The sequence below is a fragment of the Lissotriton vulgaris genome, chromosome 7 (genome assembly GCF_964263255.1).
Source record: "Lissotriton vulgaris chromosome 7, aLisVul1.2, whole genome shotgun sequence".
Lineage (NCBI taxonomy): Eukaryota > Metazoa > Chordata > Amphibia > Caudata > Salamandridae > Lissotriton > Lissotriton vulgaris.
In genome coordinates this window covers 818122213-818143231 of record NC_141695.1, presented here as the reverse complement: position 1 = coordinate 818143231, position 21019 = coordinate 818122213, and the positions used below count along the sequence as shown (strand labels likewise).

The following is a 21019-nucleotide window of genomic DNA, read 5'->3' as shown; positions in this document are numbered from 1 at the left end:
AAGATACTGTAGCACCTTCCTTCCAGATGTGGCTAGCTAGACTTCTGGGGATACATAATATCGAATCTTTCTTATATGAGCATAAGGGCAGGAAAACACGGGAAATGGGGCTGAACATCTGGGCCCCTATTAAGAGGTGAAGGGACTCTCGTTTATAAAAATGTTCAGTTTAGTAACGAAGGCGGTAATAGGAGGCTGGATCCCACTGTACATTGACCTCTGGAAAAAGCTGCTCCTGCAAAAAGCACAAGTTACTTACCTTCGGTAACGATATATCTGTAAGAAACTGTAGTTAGTGTTAGATTCCTTACCTTAAAATATCCCCAGGCGTCAGGCTGGATCTGGAAAGTTTTCATCAGCAGTACCCTTGCACGTCGGTAGGCGTTGTCGGCTCAGCGTTCGTCGTCGGCGTCGTGATCGCCAGGATGACATAGTCGGAGTACTTAGACGCTGCCCTCGCGCGCTGACGTCAGTTCTGTACATAGCTTTCTGTGACAGGAACGCAGAGCCATGATAGAAACCAACACTGGTGCCATGAAACTAGGGCCCTCAAAGGGAGATACTTTAACCCTAGATATTGGTTTACAGAACGGGAGGATTGGTGGGGCGGTAAGGAATCTAACACTAACTTCTGTTTCTTACAGATATATTGTTACCGAAGGTAAGTAACTTGTGCAACTGAAAGAAACAGGTTAGTGTTACATTCCTTACCTTGAAATAGATACCCCAGCAATACCAACCCCGGTGGTGGGTCTGCGAACCAAGATCACACCAGAAAGTCCTGGAGAACGGAGCGGCTGAAAAAGCCATCTCTCTGGACTTGGCTGTCAGGCAGTAGTGCCTACCAAACGTGTGCAGCGAGGCCCACGTAGCTGCCTGACAGATGTCCTGCAAGAGGACTGCCGACCCAGGGCAGTAGTAGCCACCGTGGCCCGAGTGGAATGGGCGCGCAGCCCCACAGGAGGCTCCTTTTTTGCCAAGGAATAACAGACCTTGATGCACAAAATGGCTCACCGAGAGATGGGCTGCTTGTGCACCTTGTAGGAAGGTGGATATCTGACTATGGTTGCCCCCAACTTTTTGCCTAGTGTTTTGCTGGTTTTCGACATAGTTGGCCTGGGATCCTGCTATTCAGGACCCCAGGCTTCCTGCTCTCTCTGTTAAAATGCACTCCATGTACCTTAGGTACAGATCTAATTGGATACTGGGTCACCTTATCAGCCCCTGTACAGTGTACCTTAGGTACCCAGGGCATAGGTGCACCCAGGGCCTACCAGGGGCTGCAGCATGTATTATGCCACCCTTGGCTGGCCATCCAAATCTGACACAACTGGCTGATCAATCAGCTGGGGCAAGGTGGTGTAATCACCCTTTGCTTTAGATATAGTATACCTATATCTAACCCTAAAATGGACACATATCCTCCTATAAGTCACTCCTATGGCAGGCCTTAACAATCCTGGAGGCAGAGTGTTTGTAATTATGTGAGATGGTGCTCTAGCATGAGCTGAGCCTGTCTGCAGCTTTTGGAACTAAGTCCTTTAGCTGTTTCCATGATAACGCTATACCATATACTCTTAAGTGCATTATAATCCTCGCGGTTATTGCTAACTTTGGTATAGCATTATCAAAACATGTCGAGTAAGGTGTCATACGAATTGGAATACTACCCCCTCGCCAGTTCTGGCGACGGGGGTAGCATTCCACCCATTTAGAGGGACACAACATGTATGTAACTGTGAACCCTGGTTAAAGTTAACCCGAGCCTCAGCATCACAAAATGGATGCTGCCACCACAGACACAAGTCTGACCTCCTGCTGCTGGGAGTACTTCCAGTGAGGGAGGCCTGGACAAAGGGTTTCCTGCCTTGGGAGGTGCTAGCACCACCCCAGACAGGATTTTGTGCATTTGGTAGGACAGACCTGAAAGGAATGAGACATACCTGGGGCACAGAAGGTGTCCCTGTGCATACACCGGTTCAAACAAGTTGCTGAAGCACTCCAGCCCCAGCTCCGGCGCGAAACCGGACAAAGGATAGGGGGTGTAACCACCCCCCTTCCTGGTCCCACCCATAGGAGGGACCTAGTCATAGTACAGCCCCCTTTAACAGGATAAAGGTAGGAGCTGGTCCCATTCCAAATTAGATTATCCTGATTTGAAACTACAAGAAGAAACTTTGGACTTCGACGTTCTGCTCCCCAGAAGACTGAAGAAATCTCCCTTGTGGCCAAGGAGTGACCACCCTGCACAAGCAGGCACCATCAAGCATCCCAGCGGTTCACTTTGTCGTCTTCCCTGGTGGATCCAGACTTCAGAGCCCGACGAGACCCGGACTTCCAGACCTCTCCGACCTCTACCCACATCTGCAGCACAGCTGAGATCTGTGGGTGCGACGAGACATGTGGGACCGGCCATCTTAGAGAAACTGCACTTGGCTTCCAGCACGACTTCAGAGGCATCCTTGACGAAGTGCTTTGGGGACTGAGAAGCCCCAGCCCCGAGCAGCTCCTGCACCGAAGACCAGCCCTCCAGCATCCACGGGATCTGCGTGGGGCCCTTCTGCCTGGTTGCTGCTCGACGCGTTGTCTGGTCACTTGCCGGCTGGCTAGTGACCTCCTAGACGACGATCCACGACATCTACACTGCTGGTCTGGTTGCTTCAGACTGGCCCTTGCTTCCCTGCAAAGGAGAAGCACCCCAGACCCTCCTGGTCCCCACCAGACACCTTTTCCACTCACCGCGTGGGTTGCCTTTGCCAAGGCCTGTTGACGCCGAATCCGGAACCAACACCGCCGAATGCGAGAACCTGCGTGGGACAGCTCGTGCCTCCATCCTGGTCGTCGAAGACACCTCCTGGTCCACGTGGCTGCAGAGTCAAGCGTCCACTCACACCTGATCGCAACGACATCTGGTTCCTTCCTGGTTCCACTCCAGTCACTGGCTAGTGACTGTGAACATTGTCCTCTCTGCTTTCAGGTCTTCATCTTCCACGATCCACCCTTGGATCTCTCCGGACATCTTCCTTTTGGCCGCCTGCAGCATCTTTTCTTCCAGGCTCCATAGACTTCAACGCGGAAACCCGACACACTTTGACACCTATGCACCCGCAGCCCGTGGGTGAGGTAACAAGAGCATTTTGGTGCTCAAGGGTAGATTGACTCTCCTAGTGTCCAGATTTCCAGTCGTTTTAGTCCTAGCTAGTCGGAACTGTCTAATACTTATCTTTTCGTAATTTGTACTGTCCATTGACTTTGTTACGCATCTCGCGTGTGAGTTCACACTCTGCACACGTGTCCGGTGGGCCTCCTAATACTTACCTCAGGTTAGGATAGTGTAGTCCCAGCGATCCTACAGCCTCTGGACAGCTCCATTCCTTCTATCGATCTCCTTATACCACTTGTTTAGTACATGATTTGAAGTGCCCCTAGGGCACCATTGTAATTCGTGCAACTTAAACGATTTTTTCCCAAGAGTCTTGTCATGTGCTTAGCCCTCTGATCTCATAAAGAGTTCAGAGGTGTTTGTTATTAATAAATATATTGTTTATTTTCATAACAACATGTGTGGTGTCCTTTCACTGGGTATTCAAGGGGTTATATGTGGTAAAACAGCTGGCTTCACATGCCAAAAGAGTTTAGCCTAAGACTGCTTGGTCCCTGCTACCATTAGGATAGCTGGTCTATAAGGTTGACTTAGAAACCAATCACCATAAGGATTGTTTGGACTGATACAAGGTGATCACTAGAATTAGTGAGCATCATATATCAGGCCAAATTCTCACACACCTCCCTTCCCTTCTTAGCGCCCATGTAACCAAGAAAGAGCTGGTCGTCCACCCGGAACTGGCGTGTGCAGTCTAGATAGAAGGAGAGCGCACGTTTTGGGTCCAGACGGTGGAGCCTCTCTTCCTCTTTCGAGGGATGCAGAGGCGGAAAGAAGGTGGGCAAGGTGATGGACTGCCTAATATGAAAGGCTGTAACCAACTTGGGCAGGAAAGAAGGACGAGCCCTCAGAACAACCTTGTCTGGATGGACAGAGAGGAAAGGAGGTTTAGAAGATAAAGCCTGGAGCTCACTCACTCTCCAGGCAGAGGGGATGGCAACCAGAAATGCAGTTTTAAGAATCAAAAGACGTAGAGGACAGTTATAAAGTGTCTCAAAGGGAGCGCAAGTCAGATATGTCAGGACAAGGTTCAAGTCCCACTGAGGCATCACTAAGGAACAGAAGGAAACATGTGAGTGATGCCTTTCAAGAATCTATTTACAACAGGGGAATTGAAAAGAGAAGGCTGATCAGGAAGCCTCAAGAAGTCTGAAATGGCCGAGAGGTAGCCCTTGATAATGCCCAGAGCAGAGCCCTGCTGGGCAAGAGGAAGAAAAAAGAGGAGAACCTCTGAAAGGGGGGCAGAGAGTAGATCCACAGCCTTTGCTGTGCACCATGCCACAAATTTGTTCCACCGGCAGGTGTATACCGATTTTGTGGAGGGACGCCTGGATGCCAGAATCACATCACAGACTTCAGGAGGCAAGTCAAATGGCCTCAATTGTTGCCGCTCAATCTCCACGCATGTAGGTTGAGACTGGACAGGTTCAGGTGGAGGACTGTCCCCTGCTGCTGCGACAGAATGTCCTCCTGAAGAGGCAGATGAATCGGGGGATCGACTGACATGCTGAGTAGCTCGGGATACCAGTATCTTCGTGCCCAGTCCAGAACCACACGGATGACTTGGGCCCGGTCTCGCCTGATCTTCTTCAGCACTCTGGGCAGAAATGGTACAGGCGGAAAGACGTACAACAGACTGCAGCTCCACTCACGACAAAAAGCGTCTCCGAGCGAGTGCTGCCTTGGAAATTCCAATGCGCAGAACTGATGACATTGAGCGTTCTCTTCCATGGCGAATAGATCTAACCAAGGCTCTCCACACAGATGAAAGAGACCTTGCGCCACTTCTGAGTTAAGACGCCATTCGTGATCCATCATGCACCAGCGGCTGAGTTCGTCCGCCCTGGAATTCAGGGAACTTGCCAGGGGTTGAACAGCTAGTGTTACGCCCTGGTGTTCCAGCCATGTCCAGAGGCGCAGAGCCTCCTGACAAAGGGTCCACGACCCCACCCCACCTTGTTTGTTGCAGTACCACATGGCCGGGTGTTGTCCGGGAACACCTGCAATACACTTCTCTGGACAGAGGGAAGGAATGCCTTCAGTGCAAGACGGATCCCCCGCAGCTCCAGAAGGTTGATATGGAGCCGGGACTCCGCCGGAGCCAAGAGGCCTTTGATCTCCGCCTCTCGCATGTAGCCCCCAATCCCAGGAGGGACGCATCCATCACTACTACGTGCTCCGGTTTTGGTAGGGAGAGGGATCTGCCGCCGACCCAATCGCGGTTCGTGAATCACCACTGCAACTGACTCGCAGTGCCCTCCAAGATCAGGACATGGTCGGACAGGTTGCCTGATTGCTGTGCCCACTGAAACTTCACATCCCACTGCAGAGCCCGCATCCGCCACCTGGCGTGATGCATCAGAAGGATGCAGGAGGCCACCAGCCCCAGAAGCCGCAGCGTCAACCTGACCGAAACCTGGGATTAAAGGCTGATCGGAATCAGAGCCTGAATATCCAAAACCAGCTGTTCGGGGGGGATAAACCCGAAACTGCGCCGAGTACAGAACCGCTCAGATGAAAATGAGTTTGAGAGGGGCACAGGTGTGACTTCGGCACATTGTCAGAGAACCCCAGCGAGTGCAGGAGGTCGGCCGTAGTCTGGAGGTGGGAAACAACTGTTTGGCGCGAGCCCGCCTTCAACAACCAGTCATCGAGATAGGGGAAAACTAGCACCCCTGATCTGCGCAGATGAGCTGCGACCACCGCCAACACTTTTATGAACACCCAAGGAGTGCTGGTAAGGCCAAAGGGGAGCACAGTAAACTGAAAATGCTTGTGGCCTACCGTGAACCACAGGTAGCGCTGGTGGGCCGGCAGGACGGGGATGTGGAAATATGCGTCCTGAGAGTCCAACGCTACCAACCAGTCTCCAGGGTCTAGGGCAGCTAGGACCTGAGCTAAATTGAGCATCAAAAACTTCTCCTTCTGGAGGAAGCCGATGATACTCCGGAGGTCCAAGATAGGGCGTAGGCCTCCTTTGCCCTTCTTGGATACCAGAAAGTAGTGGGAGTAGCAACCACGTCATACTTCTGGCCCAGGAACGCCCTCAATGGCCCCCTTGGCCAAGAAGGCTATAACTTTCTCATGCAGAAGTTGCAAGTGATCCCCCGACATGCGGTGGCAATGCAGTGGCATGGCTGGAGGCGTCGCCTCGAAGGGGAGGGAGTAACCCCTTCGGACGATTTGCAGCACCCACCTGTCCGACGTGATGGAGCGCCAGTGGTGGAGGTGATGGTGGACCCTGCCCCCCCACTGGCGTGGAATGGGCCCGAAAGGTCGGACAAGCAAGGCTTTGAAGCAGATGCTGCGGGAGCGGATGTGGACTGACCTTGCCGTTGTCCCCTGGCACCGCCACGGTGGTTACCACCTCCGTGGCTGCATTGAGGCTGGTTCTGCGGCCTGTGGCTGGCAGGATGTGTGGGGGTGCCCCTTCCTTGGCCATGAAATGGGCGAAAAGCAGAAGTTTGCTGGCGTTGGCCCGACAGGCCCAAGGACTTGCCATAGCCCTGGAGTCCTTGAAGCGCTAAAGCGCACTGTCTTTTTGTCACCAAAGAGGCGACGGCCATCGAAGGACATGTCGATGAGCGTGGCCTGGACATTGCCCGAGAAATTGGCGGACCTCAGCCAGGCGTGGTGGCGAACCGCCACCATTGTGGAAATCGCCCTTCCCAGCAAGTCCGTTGTATCCAGTCCACAGCTGATGGAATAACACGCAGCATCCTGCCCCTCCGCAAGGGCTTGGGCGAGCCGGGCCCGGGCCTCCTCCGGGCACTGGGGCAGCACGTCTACAACCGTGTCCCATAAAGAGTGGGTATAACGGCCCAAAAGGCAAGCAGTGTTGATAGACCGCAACCCCAAACTCAATGAGGAGAACAGTTTCTTCCCAAACTGATCAAACCTTTTGGATTCCAGATCAAGGGGAGCGGTCGGGAATACGGTCTGGGACGTAGAAGCCTGGATCACCAGGCTCTCGGGGGTGGGGTGCACGGACAGAAAGCTAGGGTCGCCAGGCACCGGGCAGTGGCATTCGGCCACGTTTCGATCCACAGGGAGCACTGTGGAGGGTTGGATCAGGCGCCCAACAGATTGTCCGTGAGGGCCTCATTGAACGGCAGTAGAGGCTCCGAGGAGCTTACTGGCGGCTGAAGCACCTCAGTGAGGAGATTAGTCCTCACGGCCGCAGCAGGGAGCTCAAGAGCCAAGGCCGACTCGACCCCGTCTTCTCATCCAGCAAGGACATCGCCTTCAGCCACGCCACCGGACTCCACTGGACGGACCACAGCTGTGTGCACTTCAGCTTCAAAAGGACCACGATCCACCCCCAACAGCAACAGGCTGCACGCAGAGGCTGGAACAAGATCACAGCCGGCCAGCTCGCGACTTCCCTGAGCAAAAACCCACCCACCAGCGCAACGAGCCCCAGCCAAGCGGCCACCAACCTCACGAAGTGGATCAGCGACTGCGCAGACGACCTCGCCCCCCTGAGGACCCCGCCTAGCAGACCCGGCAGCAAGAAAGCCCCATGGTTCACCGACGAACTCAAGAGCTCCAAGAAGAACTGCAGAGCCCGTGAGAAAGCCTGGCACAGAGACCCAACACCGGACAACATGACTGCCCTCAAGCTCGCCACCCGAAAACACCACCAACTGATCCACAACACCAAGAAAACTGCATTCAAGGAACGACTGGACAACAATGCACACAACAGCAAGGAACTCTTCAACATCGTTGAAGAGCTCTCCAACCCCAATGCCGGAAACAACGACATCACCCCTTCGCAAGACCTCTGCAACTCCCTCGCCTCCTTCTTCCACAACAAGATCGCGGACATACACAACAGCTTCAGCACTCAACCAACGCACACCACGACCGAACCACCGCCCCCCACCACCACCCTGCGCGCTTGGACCCCGATCAACACCGAAGACACCATCCGCGCGATGAACTCCATCCACTCCGGATCTCCGACCGACCCTTGCCCTCACCACGTCTTCAACAAGGCCGACGCTGTCATCGCACCCCACCTGCCGGACATCATCAACACCTCCTTCAACACCTCTACCTTCCCGGAGAGCTGGAAGCACGCCGAACTCAGCGCCCTACTAAAGAAGCAATCAGCCGACCCCACCGACCTCAAGAACTACCGTCCCATCTCGCTGCTCCCGTTTCCCGCCAAAAGTCATCGAGAAGACCGTCAACAAGCAGCTGGCCGCCTTACTCGAGTCGAACGGATCCCTCGACCTCTCGCAGTCTGGCTTCTGGGCCAACCACAGCACCGAGACCGCACTGATCGCAGCAACCGATGACATCCGAGCTCTGCTCGACAACGGAGAAACAGCGGCCCTCATCCTCCTAGACCTCTCCGCGGCCTTCGACACTGTCTGCCACCGCACCCTAGTACAGCGCCTCAGCAACGTCGGAATCCAGGAGAAGGCACTGGAATGGATCACCTCCTTCCTCGCCGGAAGGACACAGAGAGTCCGCCTCCCCCCCTTCAGATCAGAAGCCACCGAAGTCATCTGCGGAGTTCCTCAAGGCTCCTCGCTGAGCCCAACCCTCTTCAACGTCTACATGAGCCCCCTCGGAGCCATCGCACGCCAGCACAACCTCAACATCATCTCCTACGCCGACGACACCCAGCTGATCCTCTCCCTCACCAACGACCCCGCCACTGCCAGAGCCAACCTACACAAAGGGATGAAAGAGGTAGCCGAATGGATGAAGAACAGCCGCCTGAAACTGAACTCGGACAAGACGGAAGTCCTCATCCTGGGATCCTCACCCTCCGCCTGGGACGACTCCTGGTGGCCTCCCGCCCTAGGCAGCGCACCCAAACCAACAGACCACGCACGCAACCTGGGCTTCATCTTGGACTTCTCCCTTTCCATGACCAGACAAGTCAACGCCGTCTCCTCGTCGTGCTTCAACATCCTTCTCATGCTGCGCAAGATCTTCCGGTGGATCCCCACCGAGACCAGGAAGACGGTCACCCAGGCCCTTGTCACCAGCCGGCTGGACTACGGCAACTCCCTCTGCGCCGGAACCACCGCCAAACTCCAGAAGAGACTCCAGCGGATCCAGAACGCCTCGGCTCGACTCATCCTGGACATCCCCCGTCGCAGCCACATCTCCGGACACCTGGAAGACCTGCACTGGCTCCCGGTCAACAAGAGAATCACCTTCCGCCTCCTCACCCACGCACACAAAGCCCTGCACAACCAAGGCCCAGGATACCTCAACAGCCGCCTCAACTTCTACGCTCCCAATCGCCAGCTTCGATCGACCGGCCACGCCCTCGCCGCCGTCCCCCGCATCCGAAGAGCCACCACAGGGGGACGGTCGTTCTCCTACCTCGCTGCCAAGACTTGGAACTCCCTCCCGACCCACCTCCACCTGACCCAGGACCACCTTGCCTTCAGGAAACAGCTCAAGACCTGGCTGTTCGAGCAGTAGCGGACCCCCCCCTAGCGCCTTGAGACCCTCGGGTGAGTAGCACGCTATACAAATGCTTGATTGATTGATTGATTGATTGATGGCCTTGGTTGCCCTGCGCAAAACCACACCATAAGTGGCGCCTTCCTCTGTAGCCACGGAGGGAGGAGAGATGAATCCAGTGTCGGGCGAAATGTCCAGACCACTGGCCTTCCCTTGCTCATATGCCCAGTCCTGGCTCAACTGGCACTGGTGTGCCAGAGGGTCGTCAGACCCCTCCCAGTCCTCCCCTTAATCCGTGACCTGGTAAACAGGCTGGAATGATGGAGCCGGGTCATAGATGAAGGCCTCATCCATTGACGCCGGAGACGGCACCGAGCGGGGCCGTTCTGACGCCGGACCCGGACTGAAACTGGGACCGATGTCGTCCGAGGACGGCGCCGGGAGCAACACCATGGGGGTCGGCGCCATCGGAGGGGTCGTAAGGTCAACTGGTGTCAACCGGGATCCAGGCACTGATCCCACAGGGGCTGGCGCCGTCGGGACCGAAGTCGACGAAGGCGAATGGGCCGAAGCACCCGACGGAGCCGGAGCCACCGGCCCGCCTAGGCCCCAAGTTGGGTCTGCGGCAGGCCTCAACAATGGGAAGTGAGTCCTCATGGCAATGAGGAAATCACAAATCTCCTCCGGCGTTGCTCGCAGGCCTTTGAATAGAATGGTATGGGCCTGGAGACGTCGCCTGCGGCTCCGACGGACCCGCGCGGGCGGTGTCACCCGAACCCTTAACCACATCACACGAACGGCGAGGGGAGTCTGAAGAGCGATGTCGCCTCTTCGACTTCTTCTTTGAGTGCCTCGACTTACCGGAGGACTTGGAGCCTGACGAGTGCTGGCGATGACTCGACGAACGACGACTGCGGCTCTGCGACCGGTCCCTCGACCTCCACAGAGCCGACTGCCGGATCTCGAGTAGCTTGCGGGACAGCTCCCACCTAGCTTTCGAAGTCAAGGCCCGGTAGTCGGGGCACGACTTGTCGTCGTTGTCGGCCCGAGGCAGTAGAGACACCGATGGTGGGGGTCGGTCACCGACATCAGGCGGTGACAGGCGTCGCACGGCTTGAAGCCAGGCATCCCTACGGCACCAGGAGTCGAAGTCAACTCGAAAAAGGGATTCAAAATAGATCAAAGGTTAGTCAAAAAATGACTAAGAGTACTGCTCTTCCCGGATCTGCGCTAACTGGTATGGAAAAAAGAAGAACTGACGCCAGCACGCGACGGCGGCGTCTAAGTACTCCGGCGACGTCAACCCGGCGATCACGCAGCTGACGACGGACGGGGAGCCGCAGACGACGCCTCCCGACGCGCAAGGGTACTGCTGACGAAAACTTTCCGGATCCAGCCTGACACCTGGGGATATTCTAAGGTAAGTAATCTAACTCTAAGCTGTTTCTTTCAGATTTATGATTTTATTGCACCATTATCCCGAAGTAATGAAATATTATTCCCTGTTTGTTTTTACTGTTTTTAGAAAGCTCTTTTCTAGCTTGTATCTTGTATAATTGTATTTGTTTTAAATCTATGTATATCAGATTTTTTAACAATAATGCAATGTAAAGTATATCTGTTGATGTTTGTACCAGGTATTTTTTGCTAATAACTGTAGGAGAGTAGGGTCTGCAATCCTATGGTCACCCCAGATTTTTGCTTTTTGCTTCACTGGTTTATGACTTTTCCTGGCTGTGGGCATGCTAATCAGACCCACAGTCTAGCTGTTATCTCTCTAAATTGACACACATGTACTTTAGGTGCATTTACCAATCGGTATTGGGTCACTCTTGTAAGTCCTTGTACAGTGTACCATAGGTACCCAGGGCATAAGTGCACCCAAGGCCTACCAGGGACTGCAGCATGTATTATTCCACCCCTGGCTGGCCATCTAAACAGACACAACTAGCTGGTAAAACAGCTGGGGCAAGGTGGTGTAATCACCCTTTGCTTTAGATATAGTATACCTATATCTAACCCAAAATGGACACATATACTCCTATAAGTCACTCCTATGGCAAGCCTTATCAATCCTGAATGTTGAGTGCTTTGAATTATGTGAGATGGTGCTCTAGCATGAGCTGAGCCTGTCTGCAGCTTTCGAACCATGTCCTTATAGCTGTTCCATGATAACGCTATACCATATACTCTTAAGTGCATTATAATCCTTGCGGTTATTGCTAACTTTGGCATAGCATTATCAAAACATGTCGTGTAAGGTGCCATACGGTATGGAATACTACCCCCTCGCCAGTTCTGGCGACGGGGGTAGCATTCCACCCTTCTACAGGGATAAGACATGTATGTAACTCGAACCCCGGTTAAAGTTAACCCGAGCCTCAGCATCACAAAATGGATGCTGCTGCCACAGACACAAGTCTGACCTCCTGCTGCTGGGAGTCCTTCCATCAATGGAGGCCTGGAAAAAGGATTTCCTGCCTGGGGAGGTGCTAGCACCACCCCAGACAGGACTTTGTGTATCCAGATAGGCAGGGCTGAAAGGAATGAGACATGCCTGGGGCACACAAGGTGACCCTGTGCATACCCTGGTTCAAACCAGTTGCTGGGGCACTCCAGCCCCAGCTCTGGCGCGAAACCGGACAAAGAATAGGGGGTGTAACCACCCCCCTTCCTGGTCCCACCCATGGGAGGGACCTAGTCACTAGTACAGCCCCCTTTAGCAGAATAAAGGTAGGAGCTGGTCCCATTCCAAATTAGATTATCCTGAACAACTCTACAAAGAAGAAACTCTGGACTTCGACGTTCTGCTCCACAGAAGACTGAAGAAATCTCCCTTGTGGCCAAGGAGTGACCACCCTACATCTGCAGGCACCATCAAGCATCCTAGCGGTTCACTTTGTCGTCCTTCCTGGTGGAACCAGACTTCAGAGCCCGACGAGACACGGACTTCCAAACCTCTCCGACCTCAACTCACATCTGCAGCACAGCTGAGATTCGTGGGTGCGACGAGACACGTGGGACCGGCCATCTTGAAGAAACTGCACTTCGCTTCCAGCACGACCTCTGAGGCACCCTCGAGAAAGTGCTTTGGGGATGGAGAAGCCCCAGCCCCGAGCAGCTCCTGCACCAAAGACCAGCCCTCCAGCATCCACGAGATGTGTGTGGGGCCCTTTTGCTTGATTGCTGCTCGACGCGTTGTCTGGTCATTTGCCGGCTGGCTAGTGGCCTCCTAGACGACGATCCTTGAAATCTACACCGCTGGTCTGGTTGCTCCAGATTGGCCCTTGCTTCCTTCCAAAAGAGAAGCACCCCGGACCCTCCTGGTCCGCACCAGACGCCATCTTCACTCACCACGTGGGTTGCCTTTGCCAAGGCCTGTTGACTCCGAACCCGGAACAGATACCGACGACTGCGAGAGCCTGCGTGGGACAGCTTGTGCCTCCATCCTGATCGTCGAAGACACCTCCTGGTCCACGTGGCTGCAGAGTCAAGCGTCACCTCTTCACCTGATCGCGACGACATCATCTGGTTCCTTCCTGGTTCCACTCCGGTCACTGGCTAGTGACTGTGAACATTGTCCCGTCTGCTTTCAGGTCTCCATCTTCCTTGATCCACCCTTGGATCACTCCGGACATCTTCCTCCTGGTCGCCTGCAGCATCTTTCTCCAAGGCTCCATTGACTTCAACGCGGAATCCCGACACACTTTCACACCTATGCACCCGCAGCCCGTGGGTGAGGTAACAAGAGCATTTCGGTGCTCATAGGAAGATTGACTCTCCTAGTGTCCAGGTATCCTGTAGTTTCAGTCTTAACCAGTCGGAACTGTCTTTACTTACCTATTTCGTAATTTGTTCATGCCCATTGACTTTGCATTGAAACCCGCGTGTGTGTTCTAACACTGCACACGCGTCTCGTGGGCCTCCTGCTCCTTACCTAAGGTTAGGGTAGTGTAGCCCCAGCGATTCTACACCCTCTGGGCATCCTCATTTCTTCAATAGTTCTACTTATACCATTTACTTAGTATATAGTTTGTCGTGCCCCTTGGGCACCATTGTAATTTGTGCGACTTCTTGTATTTCTCAGAAGAATATTGTTATGTGCTTAGCCCTCTGATCTCATAAAGAGTTCAGAGGTGTTTGTTAGTGATAAATATATTGTTTATTTTCATAACAACCTGTGTGGTGTCCTTTCATCTGGTATTCAAGGGGTTATATGTGGTAAAACAGCTGACTTCACATGCCAAAAGTATTTAGCCTAAGACTGCTTTGTTCATGCTACCATTAGGATAGTTGGTCTATAAGGTTGACTTACAACCAATCACCATAAGGGTTGTTTGGACTTGTGAGAAGGTGGCCTGATATGCAGTGCTCACTATTCTAGTGAACACTATGTATCAGTCCAACGACCCTTATTGATGATTGGTTGTAAGTCAACCTTATAGACCAGCTATCCTAGTAGCGTGGATACGAGCAGTCTAAGGCTAAAGACTCGAGAGGGCGTGTTAAGCCAGCTGTTATACCACACATATACCCCTTGAACACCAAGTGAAAGGACACCACACAAGTGTTATGAAAATAAACAGTGTATTTATTAAAATCACAACAGCCCTGTACTCTTTATGAGGACAGGGTACTAAGCACAAAACAAAACTCTTACGAAAATACTTAAGTTAGCACAGTATATACAAATGCCCGAGGGGCACGGAAAACCATATACTCTGAAAGTGGAATGCGAAATTACTAGCAGGTAAGTACAGTACTAATAGGCTTTGGAATCGCTAGGACTTGACTTTAGAATCTTTAGATTACTTCTAGGAGGCCCAGGGGACTCGGGTGCAGAGTGTGCACTCTCACGCGGGATGCGGGACAAAGTCTATGGTAGCTAGTAAAGACAAAGTTAGTGTTCTCGGGCGAACCCGACCTGGTAGGAGGAAAACGACAGTGGATTCTGACCCTTGGATAGTGAGGCTATGCTGGGGCACCGAAATGCCGAAGTTACCTAGCCCAGGGGCTGCAGCTGCATAGGTCTCAAAAGACGTCGGGAATCCTCGTAGACGGACCAGGAGCCTGGAAGAAAGATGCTGGCAGGCGACCAGTGAAGAGAGTTCGAAGTGATCCAAGCCTGGATCTTGAAGATAGATGACACCTGAAAGCAGAGAGGACCAAGTTCGTGACTACTAGCCAGTAGTCAGGTGGCACCAGGAGGGCACCGGATGGTAGTCACCTCGACTAGGTGAGTGGGCGACGCTGGGCTCTGCAGATCTCACGGACCAGGAGGCGTTGTCGGCGACCAGGATGGAGGAGCGAGCTGTCCCACGATGGATGAAGCTGTCGGCGTCGCTGGACCCAGGATTGGGCAACAAAGCCTTGGCTAATTCAAGCCCACGCGATGGACCTAAAATGGCGTCTTGAGTGGACCTGGAGGGTCCGGGGTGCTCCTCTTTTGGAAGGGAGCAAGGGCCAGTCTGGAGCAACCAGACCAGCAGCAGTGATGTCGTCGGGCGTCGTTAAGAAGGCCACAAGCCAGCGGGCTAGTAGCCAAACAACGCGGTGAGCAGCAAAAAGCAGAAGGGCCCCACGCAGATCGTGGAGATGCTGGGAGGCTGTACTTCGGTGCTGGAGCTGCTCAGGGTCGGGGCTTCTCGGACGCCAAAGCACTCACCAGAGGATCCCTCGGCGGTCGTGCTGGAAAGAAGTCGTGCAGTCTTGAAGATGGCCGGTCCCTCGAGGTCTCGTCGCACCCACGGTTCTCAGCTTAGCTGTAGAGGTGAGTAGAGGTCAGAGGTGCCAGGGAAGCCGGTTCTCGTCGAGCTGGGCAGTCGGATTCCGGAGGAAGGACTTGCAGCAGACCGCAGTGTTCTTAAGATGGTGCCTGCGGATGCAGGGTGACTACTCCTTAGCCACAAGGGAGAATCTTGAAGAAGAAATCTTGAAGTCCTTTCGCAGAAAGTCGTGTCTTGATTCCAAAGATCTAATTTGAACAGGGGGCCCGCTCCTATCTTTATACTAGAAAAAGGGTCTGACCCGGTGACTAGGTCCTGCCTATGGGTGGGACTAGGAGGGGGGTGGTTACACCCCTCTCCCATGCCAGACTTTCCCCAGGCCAGGGGCTGGTGTGCCCCTGGAACTGGTTCTGACCGGCCTATGCGTAGTGAGCACCGGGGTGCCACTCAGCAGTCACCTTCCTGTAAAGCCCTGCCTACCCAGGATACACAAAACCCTGTCTGGGATGGTGCTAGCACCGCCCCGGACAGAAACCCCTTTGTCCAAGCTCTCCTCGCTTGAAGGACTCCCAGCAGCAGGAGGTCAGACTCATGTCTGTGGTGGCAGCATCCATTTTGTGGAGCTGAGGCTTCGTTTAACTTTAACCGGGGTTCACAGTTACATACATGTCGTGTCCCTCTAGAAGGGTGGAATGCTAACCACGTCGCCAGAATTGGCGAGGGGTTAGTATTCCAATTCGTATGACACCTTACTCGACATGTTTTGATAAAGCAATACCAAAGATAGCATTTAACCGCGAGGATTATAATGCACTTAAGAGTATATGGTATGCGTTATTATGGAACAGCTATTAGGACTTGGTTCCGCAAGCTGCAAACGGGCTCAGCTCATGCCAGAGCACCATTTCACACGATTCCATGCACTCTGCCTTCAGGATTGTTAAGGCCTGCCATAGGAGTGACTGATAGGAATCTGTGTGTCCATTTTTAGGGTTAGATATAGGTATACTATATCTATAGCAAAGGGTGATTACACGACTTTGCCCCAGCTGTCAGGCAGCCAGTTGTGTCAGATTTAGATGGCCATCCAGGGGTGGCATAATACATGCTTCAGCCCCTGGTAGGCCCTGGGTACACCTATGCCCTGAGTTACAGGGTCTGATAAGGTGGCCCAGTTCCAATTGGTAAATGCACCTAGGGTACATGTCGTAATTTAGAGAGAGAACAGCCAGGCTGTGGGTCTGATTGGCAGGCCCACAGCCAGAGAAAGTCGTAAACCAGTGAAACAAAAGCAAAAAATCTGGGTGATCATAGGATTGCAGACCCTACTCTCCTAGAGGACTGATACAAGGTGATCATTAGAACTAGTGAGCATCATATATCAGGCCAACTTCTCACAATACATTTTTTTTTTTAAAAAGAATTCTGAGGTGGAATGATATTTGGGAGGGGTAGTGTTTAGGGCACTTTCATCTCACTGGCTGGACTTTAAAACCTTTTCAAAGAGGTGAATAGGCTACTAAAGTGACAATGGTTAAGGCCTTTCAGGATTGTTATGATTTCATATTGCTACTGTAAAGGTTGTCATGGTCCAACGACCTCAACAATGGGAATGATTCACACATGTGAAACGAGGGCTATGTAATTTTATAATATCTACATGTCCAAAGGGAAAAATACTTCATAAAAATACTTTCCTTTTATAAAAATTCACTTGTCCCAGTTGGTGCCATGCAGTGAGGTAACATATTAAGTGTCAGTTCTCAGATCAGAGCTCTTATAATGTCCTCTCTGATTATGTCATGGTAAATATATTATCAGGGTGTGGATTTTAGTAAAGCTCTGATTATGCCACATTTCTGAATACACTGAAAGCTGAGTATACCTGTGTTTTTATTTCTGTCATATATCTGAATATTGACAGGTTATACTTATGATAACTCTGTCAAGGACAATCTTACCGTCATATTCTGCTGCAATCCCTGAGCCTTGGCTCGGAGTGTGTGAAGCATGTGACAAAATCTACATTTTTATAATTTTAACATTAGGGCTTTTCCCTTTGTACCTCTACCTGAACCAGGGGGTATGGGTTGCACCCCTTGGCCTCCTATGACTCCTTTTTCTTTCAGTACATGGAACAGGGCACTGCATCCTGTTATAGCAGCCATAACATATATTTCTTCGTTTATGTCAGTCAATCAGAAGCATTGGGTCCACATACCCAACATGGATGATCGAAAAAGAGCTCCGTCATCCTAAAAAAAGATTTGTTTATTTTTTAACTTAGTCTTTAGTTGGTCTGCAGACCTGGATTTGCAGACCACCTGCAGACTAACAGTTCTGATTTTTCAATGTTTTTAACTCCTGTTAAGCCCACCCTATAACATATTTTAAATGCTAATTTCTCAAAAACTATTTACACAAAAACAATCAAAGGCACTTCCGTTCATCAGTTTTTTTCTGGAGAGAAAAGAAAAGGATCTTTTGGGAGTTAAAATGGGAAATTAATTTTTTGGACCCTTTTTTACAACCCAGCCACAGAACTGCACCATACCTGTCATGCCAAACTCAAATTAGGTCACCATTTCTTAGGAACATTTCAGCAAGATTCATCACATGACTCCAAAGTTATTAAGAAAACAAAAGAGGTCCTTCAATGGAAACTCTGACCTTACCATAACTAAACAGTCACTATCATTGCCTGTGTAAAACATATATATGTAATCCATGTATATAATTTTGAACAAAAACCCACTCATTCCAATATATACACAAACACATCAGACACTCTCAATCACACATGCGTCAGTTTGCTTACCCAAAGCTGCGGAGACCAGCTGAACCTGAAGCTTCTGCACAGTGATTGCCATGTTACATTGGGTCATATGCTGTGTTAGGATTGTGCTGTAAATCGACTGAAGTGCATCCTGTCCTGGGAAACTCACAGCAAACACACAAAATCGTCTCTGTAAAAAGACCAAAATTAATTATGAGAAGCTGATCATGGTGTAAAAGTTGATAACTGACAGGCGCACAAGTTACTACTTGTGTAACGATATATCTGTAAGAGACATTAGTTGGTGATAGATTCCTTACCTTAGAATATCCCCAGGCGTCAGACTGGATCCGGAAATCTTTGCATAGCAGTACCTTTGCGTGTCGGTAGGCGTCGTCTACGGCTCCGCGTCCGTTGTCGGCACCGTGGGCGCCGTGATGACGTCGTCGGAGTACTTAGACGCCGCCTCCACGTCCTGACGTCAGTTCTTAGACACAACTTTTCCGCACCAGAAACGCAGAGCTATGCTAAAAACCAACACTGGTGCCATTGAAACTAGGGCCCTGAAAGGGGATGACCTTAACCCTAGATATCGGTTCGCAGAACGGGGAGGATGGGTGAGTCGGTAAGGAATCTATCACCAACTAATATCTCTTACAGATATATCGTTACACAAGTAGTAACTTGTGCATCTGAAAGAGACACGTTAGTGATAGATTCCTTACCTTAGAATAGAAACCCCAGCAATACCAACCCCGGTGGTGGGTCTGCGAACCAATAATCATACCAGAAAGTCCTGGAGGACGGATCGGCCAAAGAAGCCATCCCTCTGGACTTGGCTGTCCACGCAGTAGTGTGCAGCGAGGCCCACGTAGCTGCCTGGCAAATGTCCTGCAAGGGCACTCCTTGGCCCAAGGCAGTGGTAGTCGCCGTGGCTCGAGTGGAATGAGCCCTCAGCCCAACAGGGGGTTCCTTCTTAGCCAAGGAGTAACACGCCTGGATACACAAGATGATCCACCGCGAGATGGTCCGCTTGTGCACCGCCTTTCCCTTCTTAGCGCCCACGTTACCAACAAAGAGTTGGTCATCCACCTGGAACTGGCGTGTGCGATCCAGATAGTAAGAGAGCGCACATTTTGGGTCCAGACGGTGGAGCCTCTCTTCCTCTTTAGAGGGATGCAGAGGTGGAAAGAAGGTGGGCAAGTGATGGACTGCCCGATGTGGAAGGCTGTGTCTACCTTGGGCAGGAAAGAGGGCCTTGTCCGCAACACAACTTTGTCCGGATGGACCGAAAGGAAAGGAGGTTTAGAGGATAGAGCCTGGAGCTCACTCACTCTCCTGGCAGAGGTGATGGCAACCAGGAAAGCAGTCTTCAGAGTAAGAAGGCGGATAGGACAGTTGTGAAGTGGCTCAAAGGGAGCGCACATCAGAAAAGTAAGAACCAGGTTCAAGTCCCACTGAGGCATCACGAAGGGAACAGGTGGAAACGTGTGTGTGATGCCTTTCAGGAATCGATTAACAACAGGGGACTTGAACAAAGAAGGTTGATCAGGCAGCCTTAGAAAGCCTGACAGGGCAGAAAGGTAGCCCTTGATAGTGCACAGAGCAGAGCCCTGCTGGGCAAGAGAAAGGAGGAAGAGAAGAACCTCAGAAAGAGGGGCAGAGAGAGGATCCACAGCCTTTTAAATTTGTTTTTATTGCAGAATTAGAAACCATTGCATATAATAAATCAACCAGCACACTCATGGTGTCCCCCCGCATGGATAAAATAAACCATAGATCGTACACAGCCATTCAGCCCGTATCCCGGAGGCCGGGCGGCGTAGTAATCCAAACTTCCAGCAAGAACATCACAGTGAGCATCCCTGAGGGACAATTGGTCAATAACCGCTTTGTGTATCTGCATTTTACCCCCCTAAACACCTAACCCTCCCCCAACACCGTCTAGCATGCACTAACATTCCAGTTACACAGGCGATACTCACAATCCCGACCCCCAGTCCATTCGATGGTGGGCCCCTATCATATCAGTTCCATGCGTCCCTGTCTCTATTCCACCGCCTATCCAAGCTCTCCCGTCACGCTGGGACAGTTCCAACCCCGGGGATCACTGCTGCCTCCCGACCTGGGTCCCGGTGCCTAACCCCCCCCCCCCAACAACCCCAAACCAACCCCCATCCCCCCTCCCCAGCAACCGCTAACGATGTGGGCCATGTTCCTAACGCTACTATGGGCTCGCTACAGATCAATTGATACCTCTATACTCATTAGCCTCATGGAGCCCGCATACACAAGCAATTCAGTCTTCGTCCTCCACCATGGAATCACGCAACGCCTGGACTATCATTGTAGGAGAGTAGGGTCTGCAATCCTATGATCACCCAGATTTTTTGCTTTTGTTTCACTGGTTTACGACTTTCCCTGGCTGTGGGCCTGCCAATCAGACCCACAGCCTAGCTGTTCTCTCACTAAATTGACATGTGTACCTTAGGTGCATTATCCAATTGGAACTGGGCCACCTTATCAGACCCTGTAACTCAGGGCATAGGTGTACCCAGGGCCTACCAGGGGCTGAAGCATGTATTATGCCACCCCTGGATGGCCATCTAAATCCGACACAACTGGCTGCACGACAGCTGGGGCAAGGTGGTGTAATCACCCTTTGCTTTAGATATAGTATACCTATATCTAACCCTAAAAATGGACACACAGATTCCTATCAGTCACTCCTATGGCAGGCCTTGACAATCCTGAAGGCAGAGTGCTTGGAATCGTGTGAAATGGTGCTCTGGCATGAGCTGAGCCCGTTTGCAGCTTGCGGAACCAAGTCCTAATAGCTGTTCCATGATAACGCATACCATATACTCTTAAGTACATTATAATCCTCGCGGTTAAATGCTATCTCTGGTATTGCTTTAT

At 51.9% G+C, this 21019-nt stretch overlaps 1 protein-coding gene across 1 annotated transcript in view; it reads right to left on the bottom strand.

Annotated features, from left to right (window-relative positions):
• The window catches only part of DNAH17 (dynein axonemal heavy chain 17), a 15539113-nt gene that overhangs the window by 5488594 nt on the left and 10029500 nt on the right, over nucleotides 1-21019 (bottom strand). The window contains exon 51 of the mRNA XM_086931082.1: nucleotides 18143-18290. Coding sequence (XP_086787208.1) covers nucleotides 18143-18290 — 148 coding nt within the window. The remainder of the gene's footprint in view (nucleotides 1-18142; nucleotides 18291-21019) is intronic.